A 22,974-nucleotide genomic window follows, 5' to 3' on the forward strand; every position below is an offset into this window, starting at 1 on the left:
AGACATGTAAAGCTGCAGTTGCTTTGGTGTCGCATGTCTGCACCTCAAAAATCTTCAATCCCAGGCAGAATTCAAGAGAAACCCAAACAAGACACAAGGTCACCAAATTGTTTAATGAAGGCATGAACATGACAAAAACACAAACTGTGCTGAGACAATTTTGTGACAAACATTTTGGGAGTGATTGAAAGACCTTAATTTTTTGTAAGACTTCATAAGAAGAGCTGTCTATTAACGTGGCGGTACGAGCAGGTGGCTCTATCGTGTTTCCAGAACTCCATCTCTGATTCTCCACCTCCAGTTGGCGCAGTCCGGAGCAGGAACGCAGCACAGCTTCAGTCCGGATTCTTGCACCTCCTCGTCATGTGCGACCTCCTGGCCGTGCTGGGTCTTTAAAGTGAAGACCCTCTCGGAGATCTGAAGAGGACAGCGACGACTCAGCTTGTGTGGTTTTGATAGGTCAAGTGCTTAAGTCTCACCTGATCACTAATCCCAGAAGCAACGTGGCCCACTTTCACACGACGGGTTTCTCGGATTAAGATGGTGGTTCTGTTGAAATCCGTGATCGAGATGTCCACGCCTGATGCAGGGGGAATAAACAGGTGGAGTTATGGAACACGAGAAAAATATTGGTCAACTTACCTTCCAAACAGAAGGGTTTTTGGGCTTGACCCAGCAGGTCCACGCTGAATTCTGGCCCGTCTGGCTGACTGTTGTAGGAGCAAACGCCTGAGCTGAAGTTGTCTCCTGGGCACAGCGACCAACGGCCAGAGTCCTGCCGGACAAAATGGCGTTTTAAAACGCCATTTTAAATGAGAGACAATTCTGATGGCTGAAATGCTGAGTCTTATATGTGTTATAAGTCAATATGCATTATAATATAACTAGTTTTATCAGTACTGTGCTGCACATTATTGCTAATGCTAAAGCTATTGCTTTGAAACAAGCTTTTTTTTAAAATAACATTGTATTGTAATCTTGTTATTACTGTTATACTCAGTATTACACAACAAATTATTGTATATTTATTTTTTAAATAAACTTTTATATCAATATTACATTGCACAATATAGCTAGCTCTATAGTTGCTATATTATTATCGGTAGTAGCTTTATATTATAGTTACCTTACATTTTTTTGTATTATGATTTAATATTATTTGGCTTATATCAGCATTACACTACATATTATTGCTATTGCCAGTGCCAATGCGATGAAGCAGTATTAAACTAGCGATAACAGATTTTTGATTTCATATACATCTCAATATATTAATTTTATATTAGGATCATGATACAAACATTTGTATTATATTTTTATTGCCATTTTAAACTACATATTATAGATAATGCTAATGCTTTCAAACATTGAAGCTTTAATAAACTAACAACAAAAGGTTTTTGATTTTAAATACCACATTGGTCTATTATAATGCTATTATTATTAGTTTTACATCAGTATTACACTACACATTATTGCTAGTGCTAATGCTTTGATCCCAACAAATTCTCGTGTATTAATCCACTGGAGTTAAACTCCCCAAATAAGTCCTCCACTTCAAATGAGTTACAAATCATTGTCGAGGTCACCTTTTTGTCCCATGGCTCTCGACTGGAATAGTGGTCACTGGTGAGGCAGGACAGCAGCTGCTCGGCGGAGTGAAGCTGAGACAGACTGCTCAGGCAGAAGTCTGCGCACAAACACGAACAACTCGTTCAAAACAAAGGTCCAAAAGGAGCGTGAGAGGGAGGAAGTCGCACCTCTCTCCAGTTTACGAAGCTCCAGCTCAGGCACGGTGGTGACACTGGGGACTGGCTCGAAGACCGTGTCCAGCAGGTCGCCACGCGTCCCTTTCTTGGACTGTTTCCGATCGGTCTCCGGGTCATCCTCAACATCCAGCTCTTTTAATTTTCTCAGCAGCTGCTGCACGCCTTGGTTCAGCTCGGAGGAGCCTGTGTGCTGCTGGCTGTCAGGAGGCTTGGTGTTGATGGACAGCGGGGGCATGTACGCTCCTCTCACTGGACTGGTGACTCCACCAACTGCAACACAAAGCAACGGCCATCCATAGATTTTGTGAGCAAAGTCAACATAAAAAATGGAAACTGGAATTTGTTATTACACATTAATGTTTTTTCAGTTTCACTCAGGAGGTCCCTCAGGGCCCCAGTTGAGGAGCCTTTCTATTTGTCATGAAAACAACAGCTGAAACTGAAATGACTGTGTGAAACTGTTCTAAGAGGATGGGCTCAAACATAGATGGGGAAGACGAACATGGCTTCAACCTGAACTGAGCTGAAACTGAAAAAAAGTCAGGGGTTGATTAAGAAAAACAATATGTTGAGGCAAGAACAGTTTAAAGGAGCAGTTAAAAGGTCAGCAAGAACAAAAACAAAATGGTGGTCAAGTGGCGGGAAAGAGCTGCAGCGGAAGCACTTCAGATATTCAGTTGGAAACTACAGAAAGGAAGATGTTGTGACGCAGTGTTTGCAGTTTGCTCAGGTTCTGCACAAACAGGAAGTGGTGAGGACTTGACCTGATTTAGCCGAAATACCTGGGTCAGAAGCAGCCATTTTGATCCATTTGTTTGACACTGGTGTGTCGACCGCATTGATGCTGGGCGATTAAATAGGTATATTCCTATAGAATTTGAATGGTCTGAACTTAGCTTTAGTGTTTGGCATTCACCAAGCGGGGAGTATAAATAAATAAAATTAATCCCTTATTCAGATTTTGTCAATTTTCTTCGTCAACTGCATGGACTATAATATTTAGCAATATGGAGCCAAACTTGTGAGATAAAATCCAACTTCAAACCCACCAAAAAATCCTGCTTTCAGAGACATTTTACTGAGTGCAACTTTCATGTGTCTCATAATACCTGTCTTTTTGTACATTAGAATGACCAACTGAATTTTCAGATTATATTTGTAACCACAAAATAAATCAATAGAATAAACAGTTTGGTGAAGTCTGTTTTCTGAGGTCTCTCTGTTGCATGAAAAGCACGGCCCAATATCTCCCTGCAGAGAGCAGCTTCCTGTTGTCATGCTTGTTTGGCCAAACTCTGAAGTATTTCCTCTGTTTAGACTCTCTATGGCCTCAGAAATGCAGCCACATTTTCAGTCTTTTCCGCTTGAATGACTGTGGACAACCAAGCAAATCGGCAGCCGGCTTCAATTCAACAGCTTCAAACATGGGATTAAACACAGTTTTTAGTTGTTATTTTTGCCACTTCAACCCCATGTAGCGGCTTTATCTAGAAATATTTATCTAACAATTAGTTCACTGATAGCTTATAACCAGACCAGAAAAGCTGTTGGTGAAAATGAAAGATGAAGACAGAAGTGTCAATATGTTTGAGTGAAAATAATTTGAATGTCCTTGCGCCATCCTACGACTACACATGAATACAATCATACATATTTTAAAATGACTTATTATGATGGGGATGGGGTTCCATATTTATGATGCCTTTTTCATCAAAATAAAATTGAATTTAAATCTTGGATTCAGATGAAATGGTGGCGTTTACAAAAGTTTCACCAGCACTAAATTGGCTCTTAACAGGAGAGGAACGTGAGAATTTCTGATGTTTTAATTCCACTCGCAGGTCAATAAACACTTCCTTATTTTAAAGTATAAACTTGATCGGGATCTGCTTTGATGTAACAGCTGTGGGTCTGATGAAATGTACAGAATTATGTTGCCTGTCTCCGATTTGTGTACCTTCTTTCAGCGCCCTTGCAGCTTTCACTTTCATTTCCGCAGCTGAAGCTCTCTCCACTGGATCCTTCTGGAGGCCGGCCGTGATGAGCTCAGCCGTCAGGTGGCTGCAGGCCGCCGGAATCTCTTGCAGTGGCGGAGGATCATCAGCGATCTGAAAATGTTACCAAACCACTCACATATGACTCGCTCTGAGCTGTCAAATGTTGACCTGTGACACATCAGGCCGTTCAACATGCGGCTCTCACATTGAGACCCAGGGCTATCACAAAAAGTACGTCCAGGTCATGCAGCTTTCCTGGCAACAAAACATATCACACCCTTTTTCCAATGATTAGATGACTCAACTCTAACTGTGTGTGTCATCGCAAACACAGTCTCGACTTCCTATCTCTCCTCCACCACCTTTGTCTATGGTTGGAAAGATCCCAGCCATACACACCTTGAGGAAAAGTCTGCAGGTGTAGTAGCGAGTCCACGGCTGACATCCATTCAGCATGTGAAGTAACATACAGCAGCTGCTCCACACATCTGCTTTGGCCCCTCTGGGTTCTTCTTTGACCACCTCAGGAGCCATGTGGCTTTCTGTTCCCTTCAGATCTGCATCCAATTTGAAACATTACTACAACTTGCAGGAAGCAACAAGTGCTGGCTCGGTTTTACCTTTTAAGCCACTCAAGCTCATCCCCTTGTTGTCCAGTCTCTCCGCGTGTCCAAAGTCACACAGGAAGCTGTTTTTACCATCTTCTGACAGCAACACGTTGTCAGCTGAGGGACACAGAGCAGAAGAAGAAACATGTTTATCCTTCGAACTATTCAGTTAACTTGTTCATCTGTCCATGAATTGAGTGTTTCCACAACAGGACCTCAAAACTTGGTCGCTATGAAGACAATCCATTAGGAACTAGATCAAAGAGGAAGTAGTTTTGCGCTTTTAATGATGCCAACACCAGACAAGCAGTGGAATAAACTAGAGGCCTGGAGAACAGATGCTGAAGATGCACATGACGGACACCAGGGGGAGAGTTTATAGCGAACACTCAAGTCTTTTCTTTCTGGCCGTCCTTGCACATGTGTCCTATCACAAACAACTTCCTGCTCTCGTCCCATCCCCCCGCCCCTGCCCTCCCTCCCGTCTCTTTCTTTCCTGTTCTCCGCGCTCATGCGCGTTGCTCCTCGGCGAGTGAGTCACTCCGGGAATTTCCCCGGCCCTGCTGTGGCTGTCTAGTTTCACGTCAGTTAACGGCGGTCCATGACATTTGTCTTCGAAGCAGCAGCTGCTTTTCCAACTTGCGATGTGAACGTTCTGCAGTCGAGGCTCTCTATTCATGACTTCAACAATTGAAAGTGAAGGCGACACATCCACACCGGGGTGAACTTTGCATGGCTCGAAAATGTGATGCTAAACAACACAGAGGTTTTGGTCTTTACAGTCATCTCCATGACCAGGATGAGTACACCACACTCATATCTGACCTGAGAAGTCGGGGTGTTCGCGAAATTACCACCAGTGAATGTTCCCAAACATTTTATGTGACAGCATATAACAGACAATATTACGACTAAATACCAGCTACTGATCACACGACTGAAACTTACAGCCCTGACTTTTGTGTGGTAAAATCTTAGGTCACCTTTACAAAATATATTGTTTCCTTATGTACACTGAAATTGCACTCTACTGTGCCAATGGCAGGACTACAAAATATTAATTTGACAATGTGGTGTTTTATTTATTACTATTATTTAATTTGATACCGACAATGTTGAGAACGAACATATCGAAACTTCATGAAATTAGTCAGATGTTTGTGACTGTGTAATGCAGTCACACCTTCTGACACACAAACAAATATATTTCCACCCCTCTATTTGAAGCAAAAAATACTTTTGAATGACGGATAAACAATTGAAACCGAAAATAATTTAAAAATGCAATGCATTCTGGTCTTGCGCAGATGAAAAATAAATAGATAAACGTCGGAAAATGTAGAAATCCAGAAATATGTTTTCATATTTTACAGAAACAGAGGCTCTGACAGGACTTGAAAGTGGCTGTGTTATGCGTTGTATTTCTGTTACAATTAAGTCAGTGACGGTAAAAACAGGAAATGAAAATAGTCAGAGTGAAACTATTTTGCTGTAAATTACTCAACTTATTTGTCATAGATATGAAGCTCACAAGAAATTTAAATAAATGTGTATCTTATTACTCTGTACATGTCAGGACGTCTGGCCACTACAAATCTAAATATGGACTTACACATTTGGAATGCAACTCAACAGGAAATGAAAACAGTTTAACTATTAAAGCTGTGGAAACTTTGTAGGTCTTTCCAGTTGCTTTCACCTGAATACATGCCGCTACGCAGTGAATCATATCAAAACTCTACGGCTCGTGCGAAAGAAAACACGTAGCAACAACTTTGTGGATGTGTTTCAGGTGTGTTTTTAACCAGGACAGGTCTGTTCAGTAAAGTAGCAATAGCTAAACAGTCTATTCATCAGTGGCAATGGTGGGCAGTTAGGGGCCACATTAGATACTGTGGTTGTTGTAGGGTGCTGTCGAGCTGTAAGAGCAAAAGATAAAGTCTTAAACTTAACTTCAATTTAGTGACGTAAGTACTCTAAAGCAAGGAGAGAAAAGGGAGGGAGAAAAACTGTATGATGCTTAAAATATTTTGCTCGATCAAACACGGTTTCATTTTGTCCAAACACTCTCCATATAAATCATAAAATCCAATTTTAAAATTAAAATCCAATCCAATTTCCAAGTATGCCGTGCCTTAAAAAAACTTGATAAAGGGGACACTGGACAAATACAGTTGTACTTGTGCAGAAAAAAAAAAAAACACCCAACAACAAGCAAACAAAACCGCAGGCAGATGGGGCTTCATGAAACAGCGCCCTCCTTTTCAGAGCACAGGAGGTGACAGTCGAGGTTTCAAAATGATGTGAGGCTTCTCTGAATTGCTTGGTCAAATCCAAAGATTTTAGAGCAGAGAGTGCCATCTAGTGGGCTCTGAACATGAGGACACTGTTTCACGAAGCCTCACCGGTCCATCACTAACCAAAACAAACAAGACAAAAAAACATGTTTTGCATTAATACCCTAAAATATATTGCAACTTCAATTCACATCTAAAGCAGAATGACCAAATTAAAGCTCTCCAATGCCATAAAACATTTATGAGTAACACGTAACATAACGCATAACAATGACAGATAGTATTTGGCAGCAGTAGGATGATGAAAGGCGGACAAGTCAGTGATTACCTTTGATATCCAGATGTGCCACTCGTTTCTTCACCAAGTACTCCAGCGCAGTCAGGACTTGGCCCATGTAGTGGAGACTCAAGTCTTCTGGCAGCCGCCCACGCTGCGTGATGAGCTGTCCTAGAGAGCCTGATGTAACAAAGACGGTCAGACCAGGACAAACTAACCAAAACAACCATCAAACTCAACGACTCTGCTGCTGTGGTCTGTTTCAAATGTAAAACCGTTGTTCGCTGCCACCCCAGATGTTTGGTAGAACTTGGAACACGGCACTTGAAGGAAAATCAACAGTCATTGGGAGTGCTGTGGAACCACCCACCGACATCTGGGACTCCTGGACCCGATTATGGTCTTGTAGCACGAACTGTGCTAATTCCTAACAGCCTCCCGGTTTTAGAAGGCCACTTCCAGCCGCTTGGGACTATAACACCGGCAACTTACCGGCTTTGCGGTCCATCAGGAGGAAAATATTGGCACCTTCTCGGACCACTCCAAAGAGTTCCAACACATGGGGAGATCTGACGGCGCTCCACGCACCCACCTCCTCACTGATGAACCTACTCATGGCAATCTAGCAGGAAAGAGAGTGTCAGCCATTACAAATAAATCACTTTCCATTCAGAGGCCGATTGTTACCTTCTTCACGGCGAAGTCAAAGCCAGTGTTTAGATCCTTGGCACAGTGTACGTCACCATAGGAGCCTCCCTTGATTAACTTCGACAGGACAAACTCGCAGCCGACTTTGTACTCCGAATCCACAACACTGAGTTTCTGCAGAGATTTGTGTTAGAGAACAAATTCCCAGAGGAACCAAAAATAAAAACCTACTTCATTGTAGAAGATGATTCCCTCGTTGCAAGTCGAACCCGACGACCAGAGCTCTTCGCTCCCCTCCCTGGCTTCGCTCGCCACCTTCTGGAAGAAGGGTCCGGCGTAGCAGCGGTCCCCTTGGCTGACACTGCCCCGGAGGCCGGCTAAAGCCAGAGAGCAGTCGCCCACGCTGCTGAGGGAGTCGCTGTCGTTCTCAAAGGAGTGGACACTGGACGGAGCACAGAAGGAAGGACCACGCCAGCCGATGGGAGAGCAGCTGGACCTTCTGTTGTAGATGATCGTGGGAAGAAGCCCATGAGTCTTCTCCTCTGAGCTCTCGATGCTGCTGCAGTAAGAGGTGCTGATCTCGCCCCTGCTGCTGTCAGATGACACTTCCTTTATAAAGCAAGAGAGCATGAATGAATTATTGTGATGATGAAGTTTAAGAATAAGAATAACGTTTTTCTAACCAGGAATCTTCCGCTCTCTTGCTCAGGGACACCAGAAGGCTGCCGTCGTCTCTGTGCTTGCTCGCGATTCTTCCTCACTGTTTTTTTCCTCAACTTCCGTTTTTGTCTCTTCCTGGTTTTCTTCTGGGGGGTCACCACTTGGGGCAACTCAGTGCTCAGTTCCTGGTCGTTGGCTGGGATTGGACATGCCACGTTGTTGTGCTCTGATGGGGAACTAAGTGAAAATGTCGGTCAATCTCTGTCAACCAGATACTAGATGTGGTGTTACTGAAGTCGTACCTGATGGTGAAACAGTTAGGGGAGGGCACGTAGGAGCGCTTGAGACAGGAGGGACTAAACTCTTGAGAGTCCTGGGTTTCACCTGAGAAGGAGAGCACAATGCTTAGAACTCTCAGAACCTAACTGACGGTTAAACAAATCCGGTATTACATTCAGCCTGAGCGATGAAGGTGGAGGTCTTCAGAGGCTTCTCCCCAACTTGCTCAGCAGTCCCATGTGACAGTAGCTTGCTGAATAAGGGGTTCAGGCATGGTACAATTGCCTTGCAGCCACGCTCCTTTGCCTCCACATCCGTGGTGTCCGTGCTGGATGAGCATTCTGGGAACGAGCCCTTCAGTTCAGCCTTGGACGACCCAGAGAAGGGCGCGGTGGAGTTGAGAATCCTCTGCCTCACTTCCATCTCGCCTTCAGGATCTGGCAACCAAAAGGATTCATGAAGAAATTTGAAAAAAAATATACTAGAATTTAAGAATACATTTTCTTTTATTTTTAATTTGTGGTATTATGAAGTAATATGTGGCTGAATTTGGCCCACAGGCAATGGGTTTGACACGTTCTCTCAGGGAAGCAGCGACAAAAGTGATTTTTGTTAAAGAAAAAAACAACAACAAAAAAACAAACAAAAAAAACCAAACAATAATAATAATAAAATAGAAAACAAAGAACTAAAATAAAAGCATTATTGATATGAACGCAGAGCCAACAATTAATACTATTTAAATAGTATTAAATAGTAATAGTACTAAAAATAGTATTTAAAAACATATTCAAAACAAGCTCCAGAATGAATCGTAGTTGCCAAGGTTGTGTTTATTTGTCTTTAGCTGGGAGGCCATTTTGACTCAGAGACATCTCCTGACTGGCTGTGCAAATCATACATTACAGCTGACTTTAGTTTGTTGCTTTCACAGTGGTACGGTTGCCGGAGCAACAAATGTAGCAATGAGTGGTCACTACATGAGTGTGTGAGACTACAAGCAAGCGACGGGGTCCCTAAATTACACAAGCGTGAATGTAACTTTTCACACCTCAAGAATGAGAGACGAGGTTGTTATTGTTGGTACGAAACTGAAAGGAATTTGTCGAAATCTTATAGTGTAAATGGGAAGTAAATCAATGGCTTTTACAATAATAATGCTTTGATTTTGTTGGAGGTTTCACATGTCACAGTCAAAGGGACTATCAGAAACGTTTAGCCAGAATTCCCCAACTTGTTTTCTTACAGTTCAGAGTTTTATTTAGGCAAGAAGATTCATACACATAAAAAGAAAAAAAAATATGACACTTAGCAAGCATCAGAAAATTTCTCGCGAGGTGCTCAACAAAGTCTTGCCCCTTGGGTGGCAAAGAGCTACGAGAGAAAATAAAGCAGGGGTGTCCGAACTGAACCCCACAAACACAGATCAAGTCGTATGCTGATGAAAGTTCACATTTTCTTTTGTTTAATATCAATATCACTGACGGCTGACTTTAGCATGCGGTTTGTTTTGCAACATTGTCCTTCACTCACAACACAGGAAGTCTGGTTTTCTTCTTGACGCACAAACTTCCATCCACTTTCCTGTCTTTCATTCACTTCACTTTAATCTGTGTCAATTTTTGAGAATTTTCTAAATAAATCTGCGACTTTTATAGCCTCCACATGCTAACCTGTCGAAGTGGAAAGCTTGATCCCTATTTGTTCTTGGTCATGATGTTGACATGCTCTGTTGGTGGATAGTCATTTTGAAAATTTTATTTTAATCTATACAGCACCTGCGGCCCCATAAAATGACTTTCTGGGCTGATTTTGGACCCCAAGCCTTAAGTTTGACACGTTATCCACGGCAACCGTTTCGTTTATGTCATGTAAAATTGATTCGATCGCACAGGAAGCCAACGGAGAACAATTTCAAAATGGAGTGGTGAGATACAGTTCGTGAAATGTTGGGGGGGGGGGGGGGGGGGGGTTTGGGGGGGAGGGGTTACTCATCGTAGCAAATCATTTAAGTCGCACTGAAGTTGGGTGGATGAATGAAAATTTGGATGCCCAAATCTGAACCCTGAGTTGTAGTTTATTTTAAGTGAAAAACATTTAAGGAAAGAGGGACCCACTTTGTGGTGATGCAACGGACCAACATTCTATTGGAATGAAGGCTGTTCTATTCAAACACAATGTAAAAAAGACATGCTAAAAGGCTGCCTCTTGTGAGGAGATGAGAGAAAAGCATGACTCAGATAAAAGGCTGAACACATTGTGACCTTCATTTCTTTAACCATTTAGACGTCTCAGCCACTCGATCATTATTTATCCAAGCAGCGTATTAGGGCTCAAGTTTGTGGCGGCTCATTCCACTTTGCGGCCGGACTGTGGGATACCAGGCGGTTGCCAGACCACAGCTGACATGTAATCCTTACATACTCGCGGACGTCATCTGTCTCCCACCGGCCAGACAAGCCTGGAAGATTTCAGATGCCATCTCTGCACCTAACATGCCAATAATATTTGCGTATTCTTTTGAATTATTGGGAAATCTGATATGATATGCTCTCATTCGTCGGGGCTTGATGTAAATGATTCCGCAGTGATGTATTGTATGAGTAACTTCTGAAGAAATGAAGGCATGTGTTTGCATTCATTTGAATGCACTTTTCTGACCACAACAATGACAATTTTTCACGACACTTTTAACCTAACAACGACCTTGTTCATGTTTCACTGTATTCGCTATTTACTTGTAATGTCTAGGCCTGATGTATATGTTTGAATTAAATATACATTTAAATGTCTTTGAAAACAACCGAAATAGCAAACATTGATAATAATAAAGAGAAAACTTGCTGGTTCTCCCTGATTCAGTGTGTGCCAGGACGATATTATTCAATAAAGATACACAACACATCTTAGATTATATTAGATTACCTTCATAAGTAAATGTGAAATTTCAGGATGCACCTTCTGTCAAATACATTTCTGGGCTGAATCGTATCAGTGATCGAGAGCCAGCAAGCACAAGGAAAAGGTGCTGCAGTTGGTTTAAGTTATCGAAATCCAACTAATTTCACCATAGTTCTACCCGCGAGTACGACCCAGGTTTGAAGGTCTTAACCTAACATTTCAACCATTTCAACCTAACATCGTCGCCCTGTTTTTCAAGCAAAGACTCGCCAATCTACTTGGGTACAACCCTCCTCCGTGACAAAGATGTCACTGCGTTCTCGGGACATTCCAAAATATAGCCTGTGCATTCTCTATTTAGCATGTAGTGTTGAGTGTTGACAAGCTAACCTGTTGTCAACACTCCATCTGCGCGAGTGGAGATTATTCTTACGTAATTACAGTTTTATTCTATTGTTATTATTTTTCTGCCGCAATTTTTGTCATTTTATTTGCTTTCTTTTCAAAGAGTATTTTGCACGTTTGTTGCGTGGAGATTGTTAGTTATCATGTATTGAAACTGTGATCTTTGAATTAAATGTGCTTTGTTGTTTGCTTAATGTGCTAATACGTTAATAATGTTTAAAGAATTGAAATGCTGGCATTAAAAAAGAATAAAAAAAACAAGAATAGAGATAGAACGATAAGAAAAAAAAATCTTGTGATCATTTTGGCGCCACCCAGCCCTAGTTAGCACAACATGCTAATGCGCGATGGCAGCTACGCAGCACTCCTTGTTTGAATCCGGTTTGAAAATAAAAGTATGCCTCCAATATTAAACTTGTGTTTTCGATTTTGTTCTGTTGAGCATGTTTCTGAACTCATCTGTGAGGTTTCTTACAACAACAAAACGCTCAGGCAGTAAAGAAGGAAAAGACATCAAAGCTTATAAATAACCGTATATAAATGCAGTGACGTGTGATATAGACATGCAGCAAACATTTATCTCAACTTTGCAGGCCTTCACTGCACGAGGAGTCAATAAATACAAATGACATTTCGTGTTGACAAATATCAAATACTGATCACTAACAGAACCTGTTATCAATAATGCCGACCTTTGTTCTGTTAGTGTAACTTGAATCTTATCTACATCTTATCTCTTCTCATTTCAAGTTCTGTGCCGCTCTCTCGTGAAACCTGAGCGATAACTGAGAGCTTGCAGTGAGACCTTGATAGAGGAAATTCAAAACCAGCCGTGTTTTGACAGTTGCAACTGTTGTTTCGTTCAGAGGAAGTCAACTATCGACCAACCCCTCCAGATGCAGCCTGCCAGCCACTGCAAAGCCACAAAACATGCAGCAGAAAAAAAGCCCTTTCATTGTGTCCTTTTTCACCTATTAAATAGGAGCCGAAAGAAATATGCTTCCCCTTTATAATATCACTCTTCTTTTGGACATCATGTGTGCATTGAAGTATTCTTGGCAGGATTAGTCCGGAGAGATGTTGGATATCATTGCGTGGGCGCCAAAGCTCAAGGAATGTTTGCAATCATGGCTAATACTAAAAGTAGCAGAGACTGGAACTGATTCACAGTTAGGATCCCTGATACCTCATATGTTTATAAAGCGCACTGTGAACAAAGCAATTTAAATTGTTACTCCACTCTGAAGCATAACATGAATTTAGGTGGAAAGGAAGCAGGGAGGAAAAAAAAAACAATAAAAATAATTTTTTATGTTGTGGGGACATACCGACAAGCTGGGCTTCTATCTGTCCTGAGTCCGCTCTGAGAGACCGGCCGTCTACATTTAAGAAAATAAAAGGCGTGCTGGGCTGCCTGGTCCTTCGAGCACTGACTCAGTCCCTTCAGTTCCTCTCACTTTGGCTTGCAGCGAGCACAGGGGCGGAGTCTGCTCACTTATGGGAAATGCATCTCCACTTCCCCAGAACACCCCCAGCCTGCGCACAGCACTGACAAGCCAGTCGTGTGACTCGATAACAAAAGACAAATCGGCTTCAAAGGACCATGCAAAGCCACTTTCTAATCAGTCTGACGGGTTGAGAACCATCTTTTAGACATAGTTCTAGAGTTTAACTAAGTGAGATTTTCATGCATCTATGCTTTTAAAAAACGGTGGAAACCACCATCACCTTTCGGTACAGGCTATGCACTTCATATTTTTGAACACTCCTGAGACTTGAAGTGTCAAATCTGGACTTTATGGGGTCCACAAGAGCTTCAACAGCAAAGTTGACCAACAAGGAAATTCAACACTAGTTTGAAGTTAGCCAAAAAACAACACCATCTGAATGTTGAAATCACAACCCAAGCTGTCAACTAGGGCTTCAAGGTAGGACTATTGTCAAGTAGTCACCGACTACCTCAACGATGAGTCAGCACCACATCTGATTGTTATGTTGTAAATAGTAAATTAAAAAAAAGAAAACAAAAACTACATGAATTGTTGAAAACACTTATACAATAGACAGTGTAAAATGTTGCAAACTTTATATTGGAATTTTATTTGGCTGTGTATTGGCAGGCGTCTAGTGATACCATACGTATCCCGAAACAGAAGTGGTGACACAATACATTGCAATATATTATGATACTGTAAGTTCCGCAATATATTGTAAAAACATCACCATAAGGGGAAACAAATCAGAAAATGCAGTACAATATTACGTGCATGAAAATGAGTTTATTGTTATGAAGTCGGTCCAGTTAAATATTGCAGGCCAACAGAGGAATGAATCGCTTCCTTGATCAGCAAAATAACTCCGGCGTACAGAAAGAAAACTGTAGTATTAAACACACATTGTCACAAATGCAGCAGGAGATCCAAGTATCTATGTATTAAATATATCACACAATGAAGAATTGAGACACTTCAAAAATATTGCTGCACTATCGCATCATAACACGATATTAGAGGGGATCAATATTTTCTTACACCCCTATGGAATGTGGTAAATGGTAAATGCCACATCTCACTTTACCCCAGCCATTGACATATTGAATATTTGACTCATGAAACTGTCGGAAACTACTTTAATAGTCGGTTACAGTTGACTATGTCGACTAGTTGTTGCAAGTGTCTGCTATTTATTTCTCTTTAAGCACTGAAAGTGGGTTTGACTGTGTTGTGAGGAGTTTGTGGTGAAAGCAGAGCGAAGACTCAGAGTACAGACTCCCATCACCAACTGAGGTCCCCACAGCACCATCCCTCGTCTCAGGTGGTTTTTGAACATTGAGAATGCATTTTGGCGCTATAGTCCCATGAAAGCTTATTTAATTCTGTCCTTTGTGCGTGCATTGTTCTGTATTGTTTCAGTGAAAATGTCTGGTTGCAGCCCATTTTAACCAGAGCATGTCACGTAACCAGGCCGTCCATCGCCTGGCATATCTGGCATACCAAGCCAGCTAGAAAGCTACTGCTTAGCTCTGTGGATTAAAGCGATGCCCAGTGTCTTGAGCACAACTACGGACAAGCGCCTTCAAAAGTCCTACGCAAATGCCCACCAACTGCAAAACTTGAACAGTAAAATCAATTGTAATAGCTTGTGTCTCCGCTCTCCATGGGTTTCCAACAATGTTCCTCCGCCTGTATTTCACTAACCTCATATATACAGGTTCTACGCTCAGATCCAGAAGCTTCCAGCTTACCCCATCTGAAAATCCATCTGACGCCCCTCTTAAAACCATCAATGAAAGGCCATTATGACTTACTGTATTTGGTTTCCCTGCAAAGGGTGAGAGTCTTAGTCAGGAGTTTTTCCGCATGGTACCCAATAGGAATGAGCGATAACTTATCGTACACAATATACCGCCAAACATAATCTCCACGATGACAATTCCCGCATCTCACGATAAATTCGATAAACAAGCGGCACACGCGCTGCATTGGACTTGCATACATGATGTGACCGTGACGGGCCGTCACGCTGTCCAAGTACGCAGCGTTTGACAGCTGACACCGGCGTGTGACAGTTGAGAACAGTGTGGTGGACTTCGGTTCATGATCGTAGTTTTAAACTTTTTTAATACAGGGAACCTTTGACAATGACATTGGTCGACTCTGAGTCTCTGGATCCCTGTTTATTTTATGAGAAATACCCTGCTGAAAATACTTGGATATTGGACGGACCTCCGCTTCGGAATTGGCGGAGGCGTCACGGATCGCAGACACACTCTCACAGGCAGCACTTATGCTACACCCCAGCATCAGTTAGGGACCATCAACAAATTCTAAAGCAGTAAAAGTATTGGTGAAATCTTCAATAAGGCATTGAAAAACAACCATAGGAGAGAGAATTGTGAAAAGGTTTTTCATCACACAAGAGAGACAAGAGAAGGACTGACAGTTTGTCAAAATAGAATATGAGTAAATGATCATTTACTCACATTATTTCTAATATTTCTTCAATGGCATCTAGAAAATGTGTCCAGACTGGTCCATAGTTAAAGTAAACTGTTGACAGACATGACATACAGCAGACAGACGGCTCAATTTAACCCCTAAATAAAGCTGGCAGAGCAGTAAAGCGTGTTCTACCAGAGACGGGATATGCGATAACTTTTTTTGTCCATATCGCCCATCCGTAGTACCCAAGGATTTTAGCTGATCCAGTGAAGGAAGACTTTATCCACAAGAATCAAGTACATGAGCATATAAGCTCCTATTGGTGATATAAAGTTTGATTAGAGTTCTGGACACACAACACTGAGGCATTTCTTAGATGTACACAACTATTCCAAACGTAGGGCTCAAGCACATCTATCTTCATCTCTTTTTCATCTGCAACAACAATTATTGAAACCTCAACAGAGTACTGCTGTATCAGAGGATGGTTTTTCATTCAGAATATGATGACTCCCATTACTAAGAAGTGTCAATATAAGGGGCAAAACAGAAAGTGCGTGAGTGACTTCAACGCCACTCACTTACACTGCATTTGTCTTCTGTCCAAATTTTGCCTCCGCACTGTGGCTATATACAGCTGACCTCTGCCTCACGCCCACGCAGATTAATAACATTCCAAAGCTTTTAGTAAGCACTGTGAAAGTAGATTCAACCTGAAGTCAAACCAGAGAGACCCTGTGTCCTGGGTTGTAATGCAACCCAGGGTCCTTGGCTCTAACCTCCTCTTGTCAAACTCCTGACATAGAAATCCTCACGATGCGCTGCTTCAAACACAAAGAAGTCTGTGTACATGTGACCCCTGCAGTGCTTGACCTGCATTCCTATCTGCTGATACAACAAACCCAGGACCTGTCAAACTAAAGCAATCCGAATGACAGATAATATCTCAATCAATAAGTCAGAATAAAAGCTTGATAATGTAGCGAATGAGACACAATTGTGTAGCTGGTGATGCTTGTGAAACAGTCATGATGGTCAGGTGAAGCATTGGAAACCCAATTGGTGATGAAATGGTCTAAAATAAACCACTTTTTAGTCACGAGTTGCGATTTTAAATTTTTGATAAGGCTTTAGATTAGGGATTCATTGAAATGTGATGTTTTTGGCTCGTACAGATTTCACATCCTCAATGCCTGCAACATTATCACTTAATAAATGCTATAATAATAAATTCAAATGTCATAACACCATCCAAAAAGTTCAGTCGATCTGAACTGCTTCTCTTTCCATCAAAGTGTGGTCTTTCTCGTAAACAGCCTGAAAAGGTTCCACACTTGATAGGCAATGCATGGACTTTATCGTGGTAATTCTTGCTTCTTCTTTTATATTTATGACTGTGATCTTTGCTACAATACATCATCTAAGGTGAAACATGACTCTATCTGAAAGCAGAACCTCCCTGGACACTGCGTCATGAATTTGGTTGCTTTGGAGGTAAACGCCTTCGACATAAGGATGTAAATCTATAAGACTTTACAGTCAAATTATTATCCATTAGGAGCAGCACATGGTTACCAATATAAAACGTGAGAAATGTGTCAAATAGCAAGAGTTTTGTGAATTTATTGCGGTTGGCTTCACAGGAATATACACTTACCCATGTGAGGTTGGAGTGACGTTGTGTCTAAGAGTGTTTTATTTATCATTTAACACACATATTCACTCACACAATGAATATTACCAGTATCCATTCTATTTTGAAAACAATTTCGGCTACAGTTGTTGGGTGTAGAAAGAGTGGGGGAGGATTTTCAGACAGACATCGTTGTTTCTCATTTAAAAATGGACCGTGGCCAACAGTGCTTAGCTGTGAATGCAGCCCAGACGTTTGACTGTAGGCCAAGGATCCATGTGTAGTCCATCAGCAAGAAGAAAGCAAGTTGAAAAAAAAAAAAAAGATTTGGGACAAAAAAGTTTGGTCATTTTAGTGGGAAATTAACGTGCTTACTTTCTGAACTGAAGTGTTAAACAATTAATTTGGGGTTCGGTTTGGGCTGATATTGATGTGGCGATAACTTAAAAACCTTATTTCTGTTCTGGGTTCTGCAAGCTCATATGGTTATCATCCCAACTCCCTTCCCACAGTCAGTAAGTTTGATGTTTTCCACCCCAGAAACACACTCAAGCTGGGAGAAACTGGCACTTAATATGTGCAGAATGGATCATGACATTCACACGGCAGCTATTAAAGCTGGAAATACGGCTCTCCACTGAGGACTTTCACGTAAAGAAATAACCAGAGGATACTGTAAAAATATACAAGACACGCTTGTTATAAATATCAACACAACTATATAGCGCCAAAAAAAAAAAAAAAAAAAAAACAAACTGACGGAATTCCATCAACGTAAAAGGCCAGTCAAATAAATAAGGAAGTAGTGTGGTATTCTTGATGAATTGACACCGTGCATTTCAATAACTAGTATACTTATAATAATAAAGTAATAAAAAATGATGTGTCAATAAATCTGATTGTTTGTTACACCTTGGTGTAATTGTCATTTTGTACTATAGCTAGCAAACATTTTTGTTCCTTGTAATAATGTCTTAAAATAAATATGATGGTAAAATAAAGCCATGTGGAAGTAATATCTGTGTTATACGATATTTTACCCAGCCATTGTAGCTCAGTACAATGACAATCCCTGCTTGTGTGTAAGTGTTATGAAGTTAATAACTATGTAATAACCACGAGGCGAGTGACAGAAGATCACAAAAACTGTCTCGACCCTCTTTTAATTGTCGTATTATATGCATTTTTCTTTCAGCCAGGGACAAAGCGGTTGCTGTCAGCGGAGTGAGTCCGATCATAACTTCCTTCTCAGCTCGCCGCGCCATGTCGCAAAACAGAAAGCGAACTGCTCTTTAACAAAAGCGGTGAACGACGCGCAAAAACTGCTCGCGTGTGAGCTGACATCGATATGATTCGTGACACACTATGCGATTGACAAAAGAACAATTGCAAACCATACAAAAAGTGAAGACTTACGGAGCTTTCAGAAGGTAGGCGTAGGCTGGTGGCATTAATCTAGCTACAATGGAGTTAGGTTCCGGTTGTAAACTTCAGAATAAAATGACAGCGATTGAATATTGGATATTATCAGGAGGCTGTAAGAGTATGTGGTTCGTCTTGAATCAGAAATCTGTACATTTGAATTATTGGTGTGCTTTTAATGTGTTGTTCGTTTATGGCTCATACAACATCGATTATGAGTGCGACTGCGCGGTTATAATGTGCGTGTTGTTTGACATGTATTTTGAATTTTGGATCAGTCCCATTTCATAAAACAAAATTGTTAGGAAAAGACAATTGAGAATTTATCTCGATGCCTAAATGACACAAAATTAGTTCGGTAGAAGTGAACTACTTGATCCAAGGCGGTCACCTATAAACTAACACAACAGTATATAACATATCTGTACAACTAACCAAACTATAATCTCTGTTTAACGTGCCATTAAAGACGATTCTAGTGTTAGTTCTTCAAAGTTCCTTTGAGATCAGCTTCCAACTTCTACTACTAATACGACATATTTCAAAAATATAATTGAGAACTGGGAGGAAACGGAAGTGAGGACCAACTGAACTCAAATAATTCAGTGAATTTTGAAGTAATTGAGTGACCTCTAGTGGTTCATCTTGAATATTGAATTTTTATTCAACGTAAATGCAATTTTCATTTGAAACAAACGTACTTTCACCTTGTCGATAACTAGGCTGATGATTTTACACATTATTTTGTTTATAATATTGATTTTATTTCGTGATAAATTATCTGATTTAAAGACAGTAAATCAGGAGTTAAGCGCACAATACTTTAGTTTGTCGCTGTGATTTATGATCACCATGACGTTAACTCCTGAGTGGAGTTTGTGTTCAGGATTTTAATACTCTAGGAAAACAAAAAGTCGCATCGATTGAAAAATAATTAATGATGCATTTAAGCAGCAAGTTTAATTTTACGATCACATTTCTGTTCTATTTCTTGTAAATGGATCAAAGATGACACACTTTTTTTTATTAAAACCCGCGTTCCTCAAACCTATAAGACGTGAGATTAATGCCAAACATTGTGTTGGCTTTTTAAAACACAAATGAATCCAAAATTGAAGCGGAAATTTAAGCAGGAAGAACATTTTGAAGCCCCGCCTTGTTTTGACGTCACGTCCGCTTCGTCGCGTCTTCAGACCGCCACGCGCATGCTCAGGTCTCTTTACGACTCGGCTGGCAAAGATGGCGGATGCACAAGTACGTTCCGGAAAACGGCCTATTGACTTAAATTCGACAATAATGCTGTATTAGAAACATTTTTACATGCCCTATGTCCCAATTGTCATCCAGATTGCCGTCTACCACACATTTGAGTAAAATTTAAACCCAAGTATGCTCCCAATATCTGTAATCGAGAGTGTGTCTGTTCATCCTCGTGCGTGGTGGAGCGTTAGCCGCCTGAATGCACTTAGCTTAGCATCATGCTGAGCAGTGGTGAACGCGCTGTCGTTTTGGATTTTATTGACAACAGTAAATAATTCTGTCTTGTTCACTTGGAAGTCGTTCTCATTCCCCGTTTGATGCGCATCCTCGCAGGCGTTAACTCTCTTTCTGTCCCCCAGACCGAGAGGTCCTACCAGAAACAACCCACCATCTTCCAGAACAAGAAGCGTGTTCTGGTCCCGGAGGGTGGGAAGGAGGCGAAGGAGAAGCTGCCCCGCTACCACAAAAGTGTCGGGCTTGGCTTTAAAACCCCAAGAGAGGTACAATGTCAAAGAAACAAAGTTCCAGAAGTCATCTGCATGTCTTTGCTTCTTCTGTACCGGGTGACAGTGACCAACCTGTGTTGTTTACAGGCTATTGAAGGCACTTACATTGACAAGAAATGCCCCTTCACTGGAAACGTCTCCATTCGTGGTCGTATCCTCTCTGGTCAGTGCTTCTGAAAGGTTTACTTAAAAGCAGATACTGTTCATCCTAAACATACATGCTAAACATGCCATACAATGTGACTTAATTACTTAAGTTGAAGTTGTTTGCAGTTTAAGGAATTCTTGAACATAAGTTCGAGTTGTGGAAGAAACAAAATCCCCAATGTATTTGTGATTAATTGTAGTCTTCAATATTTATAAATTCATCTCTTAAAACAAAAAGGGGTGGTCGGTCAGGTGGTGAAGTTGCGTCACAAAAGTGCATGAAATAATTTCGCTAAAGTTGAGTGAACTGTTTCAGTCTGGTCATTTGTTTTCATTCTTGATTCCAGTCTCTGCATTGCAAATGATGTTTTTCTCACGATGGTCTTCCAAGCCTCAGTGGTTCTGACGACGATGCCTCATGGCAACACTGATGCAGTGCAGATGCTCATTATCTTCAGCTTAGCACGGGCATGTTCCTTAGTGCCACAGTCTCGACTGATTTTACAGGGAATCCAAGCAAACGCCTGTATATGTTTAACAAGGAATCCATAGCTTTGCTTGTAATTTGTGTAAAATTGATGGTACACTGAACCAGCTCTCTATATTCCAGGTGTGGTGACCAAAATGAAGATGCAGAGGACCATCGTTATCAGGCGCGACTACCTGCATTACATCCGCAAATACAACCGCTTTGAGAAGAGGCACAAGAACCTGTCAGTCCATCTGTCCCCGTGCTTCAGGTAGTCACTGATTCACCCATTTACCTTCATCAGTTTCTTTATAAACAGCCTCCCCTCAATGTAAATTAACGTCTTAGTCAATTTACATTGCTGCAAATGATGTTTTTCTCACGATGGTCTTCCAAGTTGATCTTTGACGACACTGCCTAATGGCTTCACTGAAGCAGCGCTGTGGGTGGCCTTCGCTGTCGACCGTTGTTATAAGGAGTCTAATTCTGTGTTTTGTCCTTTGCAGAGATGTCTCAGTCGGCGATATTGTGACGGTGGGAGAGTGCAGACCCCTCAGCAAAACCGTGAGGTTCAACGTCCTCAAAGTGACTAAGGCTGCTGGAGCCAAGAAGCAGTTCCAGAAATTTTAGGTGCGAGACTGACCAGGATGTGAAAGCATGAGATTAGTAATTTATTATTCGACTTGTCTATAAACTGGGTAGATCCTGTTTTAAAGTGGCAGAAGACTACAAACTTGCATTGTAAGTGTTGCTGTAATTTTGTTCGATACATGCCATATCATTGGTACTTTGTGTAGTAACTTAGTCACAAAGTGACATGTGGCCTGCTCCTAGTTATGCTTTTATAGTTCTATTTCCCTTAACAGTGTTTTACATCTGTTTTTTTTTTTAATTTTTTTTATACATTTCAGTGAGCTATTAAACTGCTGCAAGTGATGTTCTTTCTCACGATGGTCTTCCAAGCTCAGCGCTTTGACGACACTGCCTTATGGCTTTGCTGATGCAGCTCTGTTATTAGACCATTTTACTGGATTATTTCCGTTCACAAATCCTAATTCTATTCATTTGGCTCTACAGAAATGTTGGCGACGTGACTGAGTGCCCACCCCTCAATAAAACCCAGAGGGTCGACGTCCTCAAAGTGACAAAGGCTGTTGGAGCCAAGACATCCCATCTGTCAAATAAAAAAAATGTGTTTAAAAGTTGAGTCTCTTGTTTTCTATTGTTTGTTTTTTTTAAGATGTTCTCTATTCAAGAGCTTCTGTTTGAGTTGATCGGTAATCATTTGTTAGTTCCCTTTAGATAAACCTTTTTGCATTCTGGTCTGAATGTTATACACTGAAGAGTGGATGTGAACCCCAAAAAAGTCCAGCTGACAACAATGCCACATGTGTCAGAATGATGTGACAGTTAAAATTAATGCTAAAATACAATGGTTGCAGCAATGAGGAACTGAAGACCAGCATTCATAGACTTCGAATGGAAGGTTTCGATTAGTCATCTCGTACTTTGCTCACCTGATTTTCACTCTCTAGATGTGAAACTAAATGAGATTTTTGTGCTGATGAATACATTGGAAAACCGTGGTGAAAAAATGAGCCGACATCTGCTTCAGTGGCATGGCAACGGTTTAAGGGGCAACGCCCCCCTCTAGTGGTCAAACATTTTGAAAAACATTTTAAGGTTAGCGTGTTTTACTACCAAGCTTAATCTTGGAAGAGCTCGGTGTTTTTAATACAGTTTAAGTACTGCAAA

The 22,974-nt window shown here is 41.2% G+C and overlaps 2 protein-coding genes and 3 non-coding genes across 6 annotated transcripts; 4 read left to right on the forward strand and 1 right to left on the reverse strand.

Annotated features, from left to right (window-relative positions):
* Positions 1–104: 104 nt before the first annotated feature.
* On the reverse strand, positions 105–18,896 carry map3k14a (mitogen-activated protein kinase kinase kinase 14a). Its single transcript, XM_053852814.1, has 16 exons — positions 18,832–18,896; positions 8,709–8,972; positions 8,559–8,640; positions 8,280–8,493; positions 7,828–8,205; positions 7,636–7,770; positions 7,441–7,570; positions 7,000–7,128; positions 4,387–4,491; positions 4,166–4,323; positions 3,727–3,877; positions 1,761–2,039; positions 1,590–1,690; positions 643–775; positions 480–580; positions 105–417 (listed from the first exon to the last, which is right to left on the reverse strand). Exons 2-16 carry the CDS (start codon positions 8,956–8,958, stop codon positions 259–261), a joined length of 2,505 nt encoding a protein of 834 aa, XP_053708789.1. The 5' UTR covers positions 8,959–8,972; positions 18,832–18,896; the 3' UTR covers positions 105–258.
* Positions 18,897–20,025: 1,129 nt separating this feature from the next.
* rps11 (ribosomal protein S11) lies at positions 20,026–22,421 on the forward strand. 2 transcript variants are annotated; one of them, XM_053851877.1, is made up of 7 exons: positions 20,026–20,091; positions 20,457–20,597; positions 20,691–20,766; positions 21,361–21,490; positions 21,726–21,849; positions 21,922–21,960; positions 22,297–22,421. In XM_053851877.1, exons 1-5 carry the CDS (start codon positions 20,077–20,079, stop codon positions 21,847–21,849), a joined length of 486 nt encoding a protein of 161 aa, XP_053707852.1. In that variant the 5' UTR covers positions 20,026–20,076; the 3' UTR covers positions 21,922–21,960; positions 22,297–22,421. The 2 variants fall into 2 exon arrangements, with proteins under 2 accessions (XP_053707852.1, XP_053707850.1); XM_053851875.1 differs by lacking the exon at positions 21,922–21,960.
* Positions 21,107–21,190, forward strand: LOC128751709 (small nucleolar RNA SNORD35). Its single transcript, XR_008413286.1, has one exon. It is a non-coding gene; the product is annotated as a small nucleolar RNA SNORD35 (small nucleolar RNA).
* Positions 21,582–21,661, forward strand: LOC128751711 (small nucleolar RNA SNORD35). The gene has a single exon (XR_008413288.1). It is a non-coding gene; the product is annotated as a small nucleolar RNA SNORD35 (small nucleolar RNA).
* LOC128751710 (small nucleolar RNA SNORD35) lies at positions 22,147–22,229 on the forward strand. Its single transcript, XR_008413287.1, has one exon. It is a non-coding gene; the product is annotated as a small nucleolar RNA SNORD35 (small nucleolar RNA).
* Positions 22,422–22,974: the final 553 nt, after the last annotated feature.

Source organism: Synchiropus splendidus, chromosome 19, assembly GCF_027744825.2.
Source record: "Synchiropus splendidus isolate RoL2022-P1 chromosome 19, RoL_Sspl_1.0, whole genome shotgun sequence".
Classification (NCBI taxonomy): domain Eukaryota; kingdom Metazoa; phylum Chordata; class Actinopteri; order Syngnathiformes; family Callionymidae; genus Synchiropus; species Synchiropus splendidus.